The sequence below is a fragment of the Canis lupus genome, chromosome 33 (assembly GCF_048164855.1).
Source record: "Canis lupus baileyi chromosome 33, mCanLup2.hap1, whole genome shotgun sequence".
Taxonomy (NCBI): Eukaryota; Metazoa; Chordata; class Mammalia; order Carnivora; family Canidae; genus Canis; species Canis lupus.
The window spans coordinates 26,952,233-26,966,713 of record NC_132870.1 but is presented as its reverse complement, the minus strand read 5'-3'; the positions used below and the strand labels follow the sequence as shown (position 1 = coordinate 26,966,713).

The 14,481-nt window shown below is 35.8% G+C and overlaps 1 protein-coding gene and 1 long non-coding RNA gene across 8 annotated transcripts in view; one reads left to right on the top strand and one right to left on the bottom strand.

The window, feature by feature from the left end:
* Positions 1-14,481, top strand: part of TBCK (TBC1 domain containing kinase) — a 222,120-nt gene that overhangs the window by 187,159 nt on the left and 20,480 nt on the right. For all 6 annotated transcript variants that reach the window (XR_012023194.1, XM_072810106.1, XM_072810107.1 and 3 more), the window contains one exon: positions 12,590-12,749. Coding sequence is in view for 5 of the 6 variants with exons in the window: in XM_072810106.1 (XP_072666207.1) it covers positions 12,590-12,749 (160 nt within the window). In the remaining variant the exon portion in view is untranslated. The remainder of the gene's footprint in view (positions 1-12,589; positions 12,750-14,481) is intronic.
* LOC140623645 (uncharacterized) overlaps positions 1-14,481 on the bottom strand; it is a 55,218-nt gene that overhangs the window by 22,095 nt on the left and 18,642 nt on the right. The gene's annotated exons all lie outside the window — the stretch shown is intronic.

The following is a 14,481-nucleotide window of genomic DNA, read 5'->3' as shown; positions in this document are numbered from 1 at the left end:
TGCTAGCCTTACAATGTAGATTCTGCTAATACCTCTATTTTACTGATGAAGACACTGAGGCTTTTTTTTTTTTTCAAAATATTTTTTTTCAATTTTTATTTATTTATGATAGTCACAGAGAGAGAGAGAGAGAGGCAGAGACACAGGCAGAGGGAGAAGCAGGCTCCATGCACCGGGAGCCCGACGTGGGATTCGATCCCGGGTCTCCAGGATCGCACCCTGGGCCAAAGGCAGGCGCCAAACCGCTGCGCCACCCAGGGATCCCGACACTGAGGCTTAAAAAGGCTAAGCAGCTTCCCCAAACCCCTACGAATGGCAGTTGGTAGAGACAAACCCATGCTCCTAAGATTTATGCTCCTAAATTTTATCCAAGTGACTAATTGGCCTCTGCATAGGGCTGTTAAGCATAAATAAGTCAGTTAACGAGTGAATATAAATTAATGACTGAATGAGACATCCATTGATTCCAAATTACGTGTTCAAATGCAATACATGTTCCTTCAAATCTTACACACAAACTGAATTTTTACTTTCAGTGCCTTGTATGGGGGGGGGGGCCTGATCTCTAGTAAACAAATGTGCCAGTAATTGTCTTTATATAGACACAGCCACAGATTCAGGGAAAACTGAACTTTTTTTTCTGCCAATTGAACTATTTTTTTAAATGAGTTAGTCAGTTATTAAGTAATTTATCAATAATCATATGATGGTTAATTTTATGTGCCAACTTGGCTAGTTATGGTGTCCAGATATTTGGTCAAACGTTATTCTAGATGTTTCTTCTTTTTTTTAATACTGTGCCTTTTATTCCCATGGTGTATTCTTTCCATAACTGGAAGCCTGTATTCCTTTTGTATATTCTTGCCTCCTTTGTCATAGATAAGCTAACAATATAATTGGGGGTTTAATTCTGGGCTCTCTATTTTGATCCATTGATATTTGTGTCTATTTATGTGCCAGTGCCACACTGTTTTGGTTACTGCAGCTTTGTAGTATATCTTAAAATCTGCAATTATGATACCTCCAGCTTTGTTCTTCTTTCTCAGGATTGCTTTGGCTATTCAGGTTCTTTTGTGGTTCTATACAAATTTTAGTATTTGTTCTAGTTTTGTGAAATATGCTGCTGACATTTTAATAGGGATTGCTTTGAATCTGTAGATTGCTTTTGGTGGTATGGACGTTTTAACAATATTAATCCTTCCAATCCATGAGCGTGGAATGTCCCCCATTTGTTTGCATCATCTTCAATTTCTTTCATCAACATTTTATAGTTTTCAAAAAGTACAGGTCTTTTACCTGTTTAAGCTTGTTTCTAGGGTTTTGGGGTTTTTTTGGTTGGGGGGGTGGCATTTTTGGTATATGTTGATTGATTTGCAAGTATTGAATGACCCTTGCATTTCCAGAATAAATCCCACTTGAGAAAGCTGAACTGTTTTAAATATTGGAAAGAAAAGTTGGAACACTTTGAGGGAAACATGTTAGAAAGGTTTTTTCCTACCATCATGATTTCATTTAATCCATTAAAAATATTCTTCTGTTGGGGCACCTGGATGGGTCAGTTGGTTAAGCATCTGACTCGATTTCAGCTCAGATCATGATCTCATGGGCCGTGAGATGGAGACCCACATCAGACTCCATGCTCTTTGGGAAGTCTACTTGAGATTCTCTCCCTCTGCCCCTCCCCCTACTCATATGCTAGTGTGAGCTCTCTCTCTCTCTCTCCATCCCTCTCTCTCTAAAATAAATAAATGTCTTTTAAAAAAAATTCTTCTATTAAATTTTCCCAGATGCCTGGCTGGCTCAGTGGTTGAATGTCTGTCTTTGACTCAGGGTGTGACCCTGGGGTCCTGGAATCGAGTCCCACATCAGACTCCACACAAGAAGACTATTTCTCCCTCTGCCTGTGTCTCTGCCTCTCTCTGTGTGTCTCTTATGAATAAATAAATAAAATCTTAAAAAAAAATTTTTTCCCAAAACCTATCATTAGATTCTGATGTTTTAAACCTTAAGAAATGAAAGCCTATTGAAATCCTTATGATATTTTTAAAGGAATTATTTTGTAGTATATCTCTTAACTCTGACCAAGGTAAATCTTTGCAGTTAAACTCTAGGATTTATGTGAGTTTACTTCTCTTTTTATGAAGTTAATAAATATTTAATACTAGTAGATTCTTAAAATATTTATTTTTCCCACACCAACAAGATGTAATCCTATACAGTAGAGACCAAAAAAAAAAAAAAAAAAAAAAAAAAAAAAACCAAAACTCTAATACCTTTTCCCAAAGAAGGTAAGTTATTTTTGAAGTGTTGTTTATAATGGTTTTCAAATTGTTTATAGTCTCTGTATATAATTTTTATCCTCTCTTTTGCTTTTATAATAAGATCATTTAAACAGGAAAGTTTGGCTAACACGTTTCTTCTATCTTCATAAAGGTGAAAATTTTCTCTTAATTTGTTCCTTCAGGAGACTAAGAATCTAAAGTTTAATCTCATCTTGTTTACCTATGTAAAATAATTGAAATGATTGTTTATGAAAGAGAGGGAGGCAGTTACCTTTCAGCAAAATAAGTTACTGTCTACCAATGAATATAAAGGATAGCCTTATCACCCCCTAGATCCCTCCTATGTATATAAGGGAGGAAAAGTATATTTTCCCTCTACCCTTCTAAATTCTTGGCTGGGGCTTCTGTAAGAGAAGACAAATTAATAAGAGAAAAGCATACAAATCAATTTAATGTAAGTTTTACATGACATGGGAGCCTTCATAAGGAAATAAATGAAAGAAGCCTTCATAAGGAAATAAATGAAGAAATGGTTAAACTGAGAGTTTTTATATGAGTCTTAATGAAGAGTGGAGAGTGGCAGGACCATTTGATAGGGCAAAAGGGAGTATGGCTAAATTTAGCTAAACTAAAGGAAACTTAGCAAGGCCTATTTGCTCACATTACTTGTCCCCCTGTCTTAGAGATACAGATATCCCCATCCTCTGCACATGCCATTTCTCAAATTCCTTCAGCTTAAATTTTCAGTATACCAAGATGCCATATTTAAGAGTACTGTATCTTGAACCCCATCACCTGAAATTCTGCTAAAGCTTTAGTCATTTAGCTTATGATACAAGTATTCCCAGTTAATAATACAAATACCCTGAAAGAAGAATATTTTAATCTATTATCAAGTCTTGTGATAAGGTAAGGAGAAGCCTATTAAGTCTGAGAGAACTACCCCTAACTTCTGTGGAGCCCAGTAGTATGGGTAAAGAATACAGAAAAGGAAATCTGGAGAACATAAAAACAGACTTTACCCACCTGACAATAAAGACATAATCTCAACTTTTTAGTAAGAAGGAAATTTAGAGATAATCTAATCTAAATTCAATATTAAAGCTGAACAGTTTATGTCAGAGAAGCTAACAGCTAAGTTTCTATTGAAATCATATTATTTTTGTTTTTATAAGAAAGAAACTTGAAATGTTAATCTACATAAAGGTTTAAGTCAGTTAAATTCTAATACATTACAGGAATTTCTGAGCAAACAATAACTGCATATTTTAAAGAGGCAATAGAAAGTGTTTCTCATATAGTGGCATAAATTTCATAAGTAATGTTAATAGTTTCAAAGATAATACACAAACCAAACTGTTGTTTTCTTTAATGGTTCTAAATAGAGTTTCAAATTTTCTGAAGTTCATATTAAGAGTGGTCTTAGTCATGTAAATGTGGGACCAACTGATACTATCTGTAAACAGAGGTACTTTGAAGGAATATTATTCTCATATCCTTGAATTGAAGGCTGAGGTTTTTGCAGCTTTATTTATAAAGCACTTACTTTTTTTAATATCAGAAGCTTTGGAAAGACAACCTCAGGCTTAAATTTTTTAATTTGAAAAACACATAAACTCCGTTGTTTTTATTATTATACCACATTATTCATTCTTAGTAAATGCTAGTGTTGCTCTTGTCTCTGTGTCCTAAAGAATTAGTTTCTAAAAATTTCTTCAAAGTAATTTAGAGATACTTGTGTTCAGAGCTGAATTAAGGTACATTAACTGTTGAAGAGCCCCTATTTGTTCTGAGACTCATCCACAGCCCTAGTTCCTGAGTGCCATATAGTCTCATTCAATCAGTCCGCCAATCCTATCTGAGGGCAGTGGGGAAACAGAGTTAAGTCAGAACCCCTGCTGACCAGGAGTTCACAATTTTATGGCTAAGAGAGACACATTAAATAGATAATTCCAATTCAATGTGAAATGGTTTCTGTTTGAGACACACCCAGAAGGCCATGGGAATATAAGGATGATCACCCAAGCTAGGTGATCTGAGGCAGGTCTTGGGAGACGTATAGTAATTACCCCAGAAATGAAGAGGAAAAGGACATTTTAGACTGAAAAAAAAAAATACTGTATGCATGCACAGAGAGGGTGAGAAGACACATTCAGGAAATTACAAGTACTCTGGATATGTGTGGCTGGAAAACATGAGGGTAGGAAATGACACCAAAGTAGGCAAAGGTAGCTTCATGGAGAATGTTGCATAACATGCTAAGAAATTTGAGTTTTATTCCAAAGACTATGAGAAAGTATTAAAGAATTTTGATCAGAGAAGTAGCATGCTCACATTTCTATCTTGTAGGGATTTATGCATGTGGAAGAAGATGAGAGTGGAGGTAAGGAACAGGCAAGACCAGAAGGATGGAATCCTTTGATATGCATAAACATTTCTCCATATTTGTAGTCACAAAGGGGGAGATCTTTAGCTTTGCCCTAAAATAAATCAGTTTTAGTAAACCCTTTGGGTCAATATCTATGCTGGAGAAAATCCAGAGAAATACATTTTAGTGCTATTTCTTTCCCTTTTCTCTTTCTATGTATTAAAAAAGGTAATTCTGTATCATAGCACTTACAAGTGTTGATAGGTGGTGGTGCCACTAGCTAGGAAGGCTATGAGATACTTAACATATTTGTGCTTATACAAGTTATTCTAGGTTTGACACAATTCTGAAATTCATTTACTCAGCAAATATACATGTATTCTAAGCACTGTATTAAATAAAGCATTATGAGAGTTCCATAGATGAGATAAATACAGATCCTATAAATTGTTTTAAGTCTTGATGGAAGTCAAGTATATTAGCATTAGGATGTTTTATATAAGATCAAACTGCTGGGCAGCCCCGGTGGTGCAGCGGTTTAGCGCCGCCTGCAGCCCAGGGCGTGATCCTGGAGACTGGGGATCGAGTCCCACATCGGGCTCTCTGTGTGGTGCCTGCTTCTCCCTCTGTCTGTGTCTCTGCCTCACTCTCTCTCTCTCTCTGTCTCTATGAATAAATAAAATAAAAAAATATTTAAAAAAAAAAGATCAAACTGCTGTCATGGGAGATGTACAGATACTTTCGGAAGGCAAGTTTTCATGGAGGAAACACTTGAAGGATGGATGTTGTTTGAACACTCAAAAAATGGAGAAAAAATATTTAGGCAGAGAAAGCTGCAGGAGCTAAGCAGGACATATACTGGAAACAGTGTGTGACTGATGTGGTTGGAAGTGAAGTAGTTAGGTCTTATTCATGTGGACTCACCTGAGACATTTGGGCTTTGTCTTATAGGCAACCATGAAAGGTTTCTTAACAAGGATATGATAATCAGAAGTTTGTTTTTTAAATTTTAATTTAACAGTATTGTGAAGAGAATGGATTTCCAAGGGAAACGATAAGAGTTGAAGAAAACAAAAAGCTACCATAATAGTCTGTGCTCAAGGGAGTAAGTATCTGAAATAGGCAGTTAGTCATGGGAACAGAGATAGGAAGATGAGATTTATTAGTGCTTTAAAATGTTGGATGTTGCCACTGATGAAGTTTAAACTGATTTGGTGGATGGTGATGTCATTCAAAGAAAGCAGCAACAGATTTAGCAAGGAGAAATGGTGATCTCTAAAGATACAATTTTCTATTGATTAATGCTATTTAATTACACTCTATATGAGGAAACTATGGGCTTAATTCCATATTCTCTTTTGGCTATTGTTATATTAAAGGTATAGCCTTTACTTTGGACTCTATAACACTAATTATAATTAGTTAGCATAGCAACCAAACAAAGCCAACAAAGTGGTTTGATGAAATGCTGGTGTGTTTCGTTTATAGAGGTATGAAGTCACTAAGTGTGGTACCCAGCAAAAGTGCTGTGGCCTTTTAGTGTTTAGAAAAACATGAGATTGTTTCTGGGTTAAATTTTGAGCTGTTAGATATTTTAAAGCCATTATTAAATCCTTTTGTGAAGTGAACAATCTTTCTAGATTATGAACATTTACCTATTTAATATACCTATATTATTCTCAGAGGGATATTTTATGGTGCATCTACTTGTAATATTTGTTATATAGACTGACTTATAAATATAGGAAGGTCTTCATATCTTAGAAACCTAAAAGATGATGCATGTCATCCTTATCTGTTTATACTATTCTAATAATCCAAGTCTTTTCTCACACATGTTTTAAAATACTTGTTCTGACTTATTTATACATTGGAATACCAGATTTTGTTTAATGTGAAAATTTATTTTTATTATAAGTACACACTCGAATGCTTTTTTGGTAATGTCTACCAAATGGAATGTTGAGTTGAATGCTGTGTTTTGGAGAAAGGAACAGCTTACTGCAAGGTCACCAGTTGCCAATGAAAAATCACGTTTACTGGAATATATCACAGAGCGCAATCAGTGTAATAAACAACTTGATTCAAATGCCTGACTAGGTGCCTGCTATACTATTTTTATAGCTACTATTGTTCTATAGTAGAGGTTTCATTGTAATTACTAATGATTTCTTTAATCACGTACTTTATCTTTTAATTCTTTCAAGACTGTCATCAAAAATCCTAATACTAAAAATGTTTTATGAACACTGAAAGGTTAAAAAGTTACTGTTTATGAGAGCCACTGCCACTTTTGTCAAAACCAATCTGAAAATTGTAATGGACATTGTTACACTATAAAGATGTATATATGATTGGAGGCAATTACCACATAAATACTTTGGCTTCTAGATTCTAAACTAAGTACTTTGAAGATGAAACTTTTTAAGTTCTTAGTTTCTAAAATAGCAGAGTGTCTGGCTGTTGGGTAGAGTACTCACTACAGAACTTCAAGTGTGGTTATTGCTTACCCCATATCTGTGTTTATGCTGACAAACAATGGCTTTTTTAAATACAAAAGGCAAATGTAGAGGATCCAAATTTTTGTCTAGAATATGAGGAAAGCAGTGAAGTGACACTTGTAATCCTCAAATATGTATTGTTGCATGCTGATTTCTAATACTGCCTTAGTATTAAGAACCCATACACACTTGTCTTCCACTGCAGTACAATGAAGTCAAACTGAAGTTCTTAAAGCATGGAGAAAGTGCTTATCTCAGATGTGTGTTCTCTAACATTTTGCTCTCCTTGCCATATTTTGCCCACTACTAATTAGTAACTATATGTCAGAAACTGCCTTCTATCACACTCTTATTCTGTCTAATTAACACAAAATATACGAAATCTGTCCTTCACTCAGTTTTCAGATACTTAATATTTTATTATGATTATGGAGGACTCAGAAGGTAAAGAAAAGTATTCAACTACCTACCTTTACAATATAATCTGGCAGCCTCTCACATGTTTAGAAATTGCATAACAGAGTTTTGCTTCATCATTATGATATAGGTTTCACATAAGAAACCTACATTTCGGGCAGCCCCAATGGCCCAGCGGTTTGGCGCTGCCTTCAGCCCAGGGTACGATCCTGGAGACCCGGGATCGAGTCCCGCGTCAAGCTCCCTGCCTGGAGCCTGCTTCTCCCTCTGCCTGTGTCTCTGCCTCTCTCTATGTGTCTGTCATGAATAAATAAATAAAATCTTAAAAAAAAAAAAGGAAAGAAAGAAGAGAGAGAGAGAGAGAGAGAGAAAGAAAGAAAGAAAGAAAGAAAGAAAGAAAGAAAGAAAGAAAAAGAAAGAAAGCTACATTTCTAATGTAGGTAGAGAAACTTAAGTACCAAGGAAGCAAGAGCCTTAAATCAAAATTTTCTTCATTGTTCAACTTACTTAAATAAAAAAGTAATGTTCATGGTAAATGTATTAATATGTAATTAGGCCAATTTCCTTCTGTTATTTGCCAGTAATGTAGTTAAGGATAGATATTTAGAGGTTTGACTACTCTAAGAGCATTCATGCTTAACTAATCCTATTTGCACTAGTTTTATGACAAGTGAGTTCTTGGATGAGTACTTTTAAATGTTTTCTAGAACTTTTTGATTGAACTAAACTAAGAATAGTGGAGTGTGGTTTAAAGTTTTTATTTCTGTTGTACCTTATCTTTCAAAATGTTAAGATAGGTGCAGCCTCGGTGGCGCAGCGGTTTAGCACCGCCTGCAGCCCAGGGTGTGATCCTAGAGACCCAGAATCCAGTCCCACATCGAGCTTCCTGCGTGGAGCCTGCTTCTCCCTCTGCCTGTGTCTCTGCCTCTCTCTCTCTTTCTCTCTCTCTGAATGAATGAATGAATAAATAAATAAATAAATAAATAAATAAATAAATAAATCTTTTTAAAAAAATGTTAAGATAGCTTTAAAAAGGTTTGGAATACTTATGCATTTTGGTTTATAAGTTTCTTTTTCCCAAAAAGTCTCTGCTACCATCATATTTTGTCAAGCATTTTAACATTTAATATAGATTTTTAAAAAATCAAACTATAAAGCACAACCAACAGAAAATCCTAGGATAGTAACAAGTTTATGACTTATGTCTAGTAACTAAAAAGCATTTTGGACTGAAATCTTTAAAAGCACGTAAGAAATTGGTGATGAGTTGATAAAACCATCTAGATGGTCCTCTATGATTTAGATACAGATTTTAGATATTGGGTATTTGGGTACACATGAGTACTTTTTTAAGCCAAGTATTTGTAGAATTTATCTTGTTAAATAAATATTATTTTTAGAGTCACTAATTTTCTAATATGTAGCTGAACAAATTATATATAGCAGGCTTTCAAGTGTAACTTACATTGTAAAGCTTAACACAGTTTAAGCATTGTCTTTTGTCTTTTATTTTTTATTTTCAAGGGAGAGAAACTAATTGGCTCAGCCAGCATCAGATATTCACCTTCACCCTTCCCTTCTCTACTGTCTGTTCAGCCATGATTGTGGAAGGATCATCTGATACAAACATGATAATCTAGGCTCACCCTTTCATGGGAACAATAGTTGAGGCTCTTTCAAACAAAGTGGGAGGTGGGCAAACAACCCAAATATATCTAGGATAGATTTGTACAGTTTTTGCTACTATAAAAGCACTGGAAAGAAAAAAATGTTCACAGTTGATAAGGGCTGTTTGATAAACACAAATTCTCTTGCAACTGATTCAGACTGGCAAATGTAGAATCATTTGCGGAAAACATTTGAGTTGTTAGGTTCTTAGTTTGTGGTATCCAAATTTTTCATTTTAAGACATGTCCTACCTGAATATAAAAGTACTATCAGAGTAATTATATGCTGAGAAGAAAGCCCTGACTGTTGATGAAAACTGCAATTGAGAATATTCAGTAATTGTCAATGTTTGAGAAACTAGTGCTGATAAGATCCAGAGGTGATCCACCCATAATCATAAATTATTTGTCCAATCTAGAAGACTGTAATTAAACAATGTACACTGGTATGCTATGCTAGTGTTTACTTGACCTCTTTTCTAATTTTTCAAAACTTTTTATAGTTCTTTCCTTTGTTACTAATGCCAAAAAAAAATGATGAAGCAGCAACCGAGTAGAAAATTTCAAATGTAAGATATATGGTCAATCTTTGCCATCATTCTTGAGAGTGGGAGCCTCAATTTCTCCTCTCACCATTAATGAGAGAGAAAGAGAGGCAGAGAAACATAAAGAGAGAAGTAGAATTCTAAAGATGAACCTACGAACTGGGGCAATTGAGAAATTGTCATGTCAATAAGTAATTATAATTTTCCCCTTCTACAATGATGACTAATGAGTTTTGAGGAGGGATATTAGTTGCTTGTGGCATAACTTTTTAAAATTCTATTGCTCTTCCATTTTTTAAGAGACATCTAAGGGAAATGCCTCTATTGAGCATATAAATATCCCCTCCATGGTCATCAGTCAGTGATTGTTGAGGGAGGGAAGACAGATTGCCTAGACTTCTTATAATAAACGAGTCTTCACATAATAGCCTTTCTTCACATTGTTGCCAAAGTACAAATGTGATTTGTAAATTCTCTGCTTAAAATAATTTTTGATTTTCATTGTTCTAGGATAAAGACTAATATTATCAACATGACCTACAAGACCCTGCTTGGTCTGGCCTCTGAATTCATTTCTCAGCTCATCTTACCTCATGCTACACTTGTTCTCTAAATTCTGCTGGCACTGGCCTTTGTTTCTCTTTATGGGCCATGTGCCTAACACTTCTATAAGCCTAATATTCTGCCTGAAATGTTTATCCCTTCCACTACCCTGTCCCACCTCCACTCCATCCCTTTGTCTAATTAACTTTTATTAATTTTTCCAATTTTAACTCACCTGTCACTTGCTTTCTCAGTGAAAACCTTTGCTGCCCTCCCCAAGTTGATATATCCTATCAGAGTATCTTATCCCTCTCTTCTAGAACAATTTTCACAGTTATTTTATGTTTATTTGAAGAGTTATTTGATTAATAATAACATTTAAGAATGGCTTCCTCAGGGCACCTGGGTGGCTTAATTGGTTAAGTGTCTACCTTAACCATGATCTCAGAGTCCTAGGATCAGCCTCACCTCAGGATCCCTGCTCAATGGGAAATCTGCTTCTCCCTCTCCCTCTGACCCTCGCTCTCACTTGTGCATTCTCTCTCTCTCTCTCAATTTCTCTAAAATAAATAAAAATCTTTTTTAAAAAACCTTCCTCTATACACTCTCTATATGAAGAATTGTCTTTTTAATTGTACTTTATTTTGGGGGGATATATATATCCCCCCAAATATATATATATATATATATATATATATATATATATATATATATATATGATATATGGGCCTTTATTTTTAAATTTTCTGTAGTAAATCTGGAGAGTCCAAGAAGCATAATTTGTTAAACATCATGGCATCTATTGGCAGGAACAGGTATTATTGACAGATAATAAATAACATTAAACAGGATCTCACATTTCAAATAAATTTAAATACCTTGGGAATTGTTGAAAGACTAAAATCATAATTATTATTTAATCTACCTCTCTGGTTTCATCATCTGCCACTTCTTGAAATATGCTATGCCTTAGTTGGGGGCATATTTTTTAACACCATATGATGTTACTAATACATGCTTTTAATTCCAAAATTAAAAGTAATACTCAGTGAAGTCATATGAACGATTCTAAAGTGCAAATATAATAATACATTACCCCTTTAGAGAGCATAAAATTGGAAAGAATAGAAATATCAGCTAAATTCAGTTGAGAAATGGACAACAGAAGTGTTTCCAACCAGTGCTAAGGACCTAATCAACTCTAAAGAGGGTCCTGGTTAGCAGTCACTTGCCTAAAGTAGATAGGTTTTGTAGTATCAAGTTAGGTCTGAGAATATGTGATTGACTATATTACTTCAGAGCTGTAAAATAATCATGGTAATAATAATGAACTGAAAGCCATGAATATTGTGTAACCCATGGGATTGCTGCATCCTGATCACTTTTGCAGTACTTTGTTTAATCAGTGAAGTCTTTCAGTTTTCAACTCATCTTCTTCCTTTCCTTTTTTCATTACATTTTCATATTTAACTTTTTTTTCTGTAGCAATACCTTACTTCATTTAGATAAAATACTCACTAGAGCATTCAAGACGTTAAGAACTGTCAAAGTTCTTAAGGGGAGGGGTGGTAGGTAGGATGCCTGGGTGGCTCAGTGGTTGAGTATCTGCCTTGGGCTCAGGGCATGACTCCCACATTGGGCTTCCCTCGAGGAGTCTGCTTCTCCCTCTGCCTATGTCTCTGCCTCTCTCTGTATGTCTGTCATGAATAAATAAATAAAATCTTAAAAAAAAAAAGTTCAGGGGGGATAAAACACTAAAAACTAGAAGTAAAATAAATAAGTCTTTGAAGTAGTAATTAGTAAAAGCTTATTGTGCACATACCAAAAAGTCTACAAATCAGGAGCACTCAAACAAAAGTGTGAAATGAGGCTCAAGGATATATTGTTATAAAGCAGCTTTTACAATGTGGAGGCAGTTACTGTTTATTTTTCACTTTGGTTACAATATTAGAATTTTCTTAAATGAAAAGGAATTGATTAGGGGTTACCTCATCAATTTGGGGCAACAATTTAAGTTTTATGATTTTCAGAGGCATAAGCCAGAAGTGACCAAGGTTAAGTTGGCCTCACTTGTCTTGCAAAATAAGTCAAACTAAAGTTTGCTTGTATGACTAAACTAGTTTTGTCTGCTCAGGGAATTTTTAAATCTGGTTTTGTTTGTACATTTATTTCAATGTACTGTCTTCTGTGAATCAATTCCCTCTGTGAGTTTCCCTCACACACTCACTTCTACACACAAATGTTTTCCTTAAGCTTTCTTTCTCAGTTTTATTCGGGGTCATATTTCAGGCAGCATCAACATTCCATTCAGTGCTGCCTTCACTGCAGAAGGAGAGCTTACCCAGGGCCCTTTCACTACTGTGCTCCAGAGCTTCAAAGGAAAGGTCATTGTCATCGTGGGGCATGTGGCAAAGCACACAGCAGAGGTAAGTGTATGCAGAAATGTCATATGCACATAATTGTTTTAGGAGAGCTTGGTTCTTGTCTTAGGGAGTAGAATGAATCTCGAGGACAACAGAAAATGAGCAAAGTGATAGAAGTTTATGAAGCAGAGATACAGAGAAAGCTCTCAAAAGTGAGAGGGTCCCAATAGGGTTGCCACTGAGGGCATTTACAGTCTGTCTTTTATAGGAAACTGACCAGGGAACTTGGCAAATTTCTTGTCAACATCAGGGTGGATATTTAGAACAAACATAGTGGACTTGTAACAAGCAAGAATTTTTTTTTTTTTTTTTTTTAAATATGGTGAGCACAGGGGATCCCTGGGTGGCTCAGCGGTTTGGTGCCTGCCTTTGGCCCAGGGCGTGATCCTGGAGTCCCGGGATCGAGTCCCATGTCAGACTCCTGGCATGGAGCCTGCTTCTCCCTCTGCCAGTGTCTCTGCCTCTTTCTCTCTCTCTCTCTCTCTCTCTCTCTGGGTGTGTGTCTATCATAAATAAATAAGTAAATAAGTCTATAAATAAATAAATAAATAAGGTGAGCACAAACACGGTGTTCCCTTATTTCTGATTAATATCTCCTCCTATCCTTTCTCTATATCTGGGACTTCTGTAGCCATTACTTAGTAGCCATTAAGGAGGGATACTTCCTAACATTTAGAGCTAGGGAGCCAGGTTCATTTTTTTCTGATTTTTCTGTCTCACCTCTTGGGTTGGGTAGGAACCTGACTCTGGGGCCTTTCCTTATCTTTCCCTGCCTAGCCCCGTCTGCCCCTAACTCATTCCTACATCATAATGATACCCGGAAGAGTATATTTCCACAGGAATTAGCCACAAATCAAACGAGCTTTCAAGATCTGACTATATTCTTACACTGAAAAGCTTATTCACCTTTTCCAAGTAAAAGAATTAATGCTTTTTTCTCGGTGTGCAACATCAAGATCAGTAGTAAACTTAGATCCAAATGATAAGCTATGGTGTTTCATTTTTGTTTTTGTTTTTGAACTTCTTTCTGAAATTGCATAGAAATAGCTTCTATTCTTTCCATGGGAAAAGCACACTGGGGCTTGGCTGGGTTCTCTGAAAGCTTATCATGATGGAATTTATTGGATTTGGAGATTTTATTTACTGTAGGCTCAAAACTTTTTGATGATAGAGAATTCAGGAAGGATATCAATTTTCATATACGAGAATATGAAAAAATAAAATGTTTCCCTCTTCCCTATGTTCTAAGTGAATTGAAAATAAAACAAGGAGTAGCATATGGAGGTCAAAAATATCACTTATTTTTTTTTATAAAAGACAAGTTGGAAAATATAATTTAATATGAGAGCCAAGGGGATCCCTGGGTGGCGCAGTGGTTTGGCGCCTGCCTTTGGCCCAGGGCACGATCCTGGAGACCTGGGATCGAATCCCATGTCGGGCTCCCAGTGCATGGAGCCTGCTTCTCCCTCTGCCTGTGTCTCTGCCTCTCTCTCTCTGTGACTATCATAAATAAATAAAAATTAAAAAAAAATAATATGAGAGCCAAATGGGCTTGCTCACAAATCCCCCAGAACTGGTGAACATAATCCAGATACAGGCAACACTGAACCAGGATAAACCCTTTTTCTAAAGGAGGGACGAATCTGTTCCTGGAAAAGTAATAGAAGTAGTTTGTTCCTGCAGGTAGCTTATTTCCAGAATGAAGAAAGGTAAGGCGGAGCCTTCCCAAATTTAC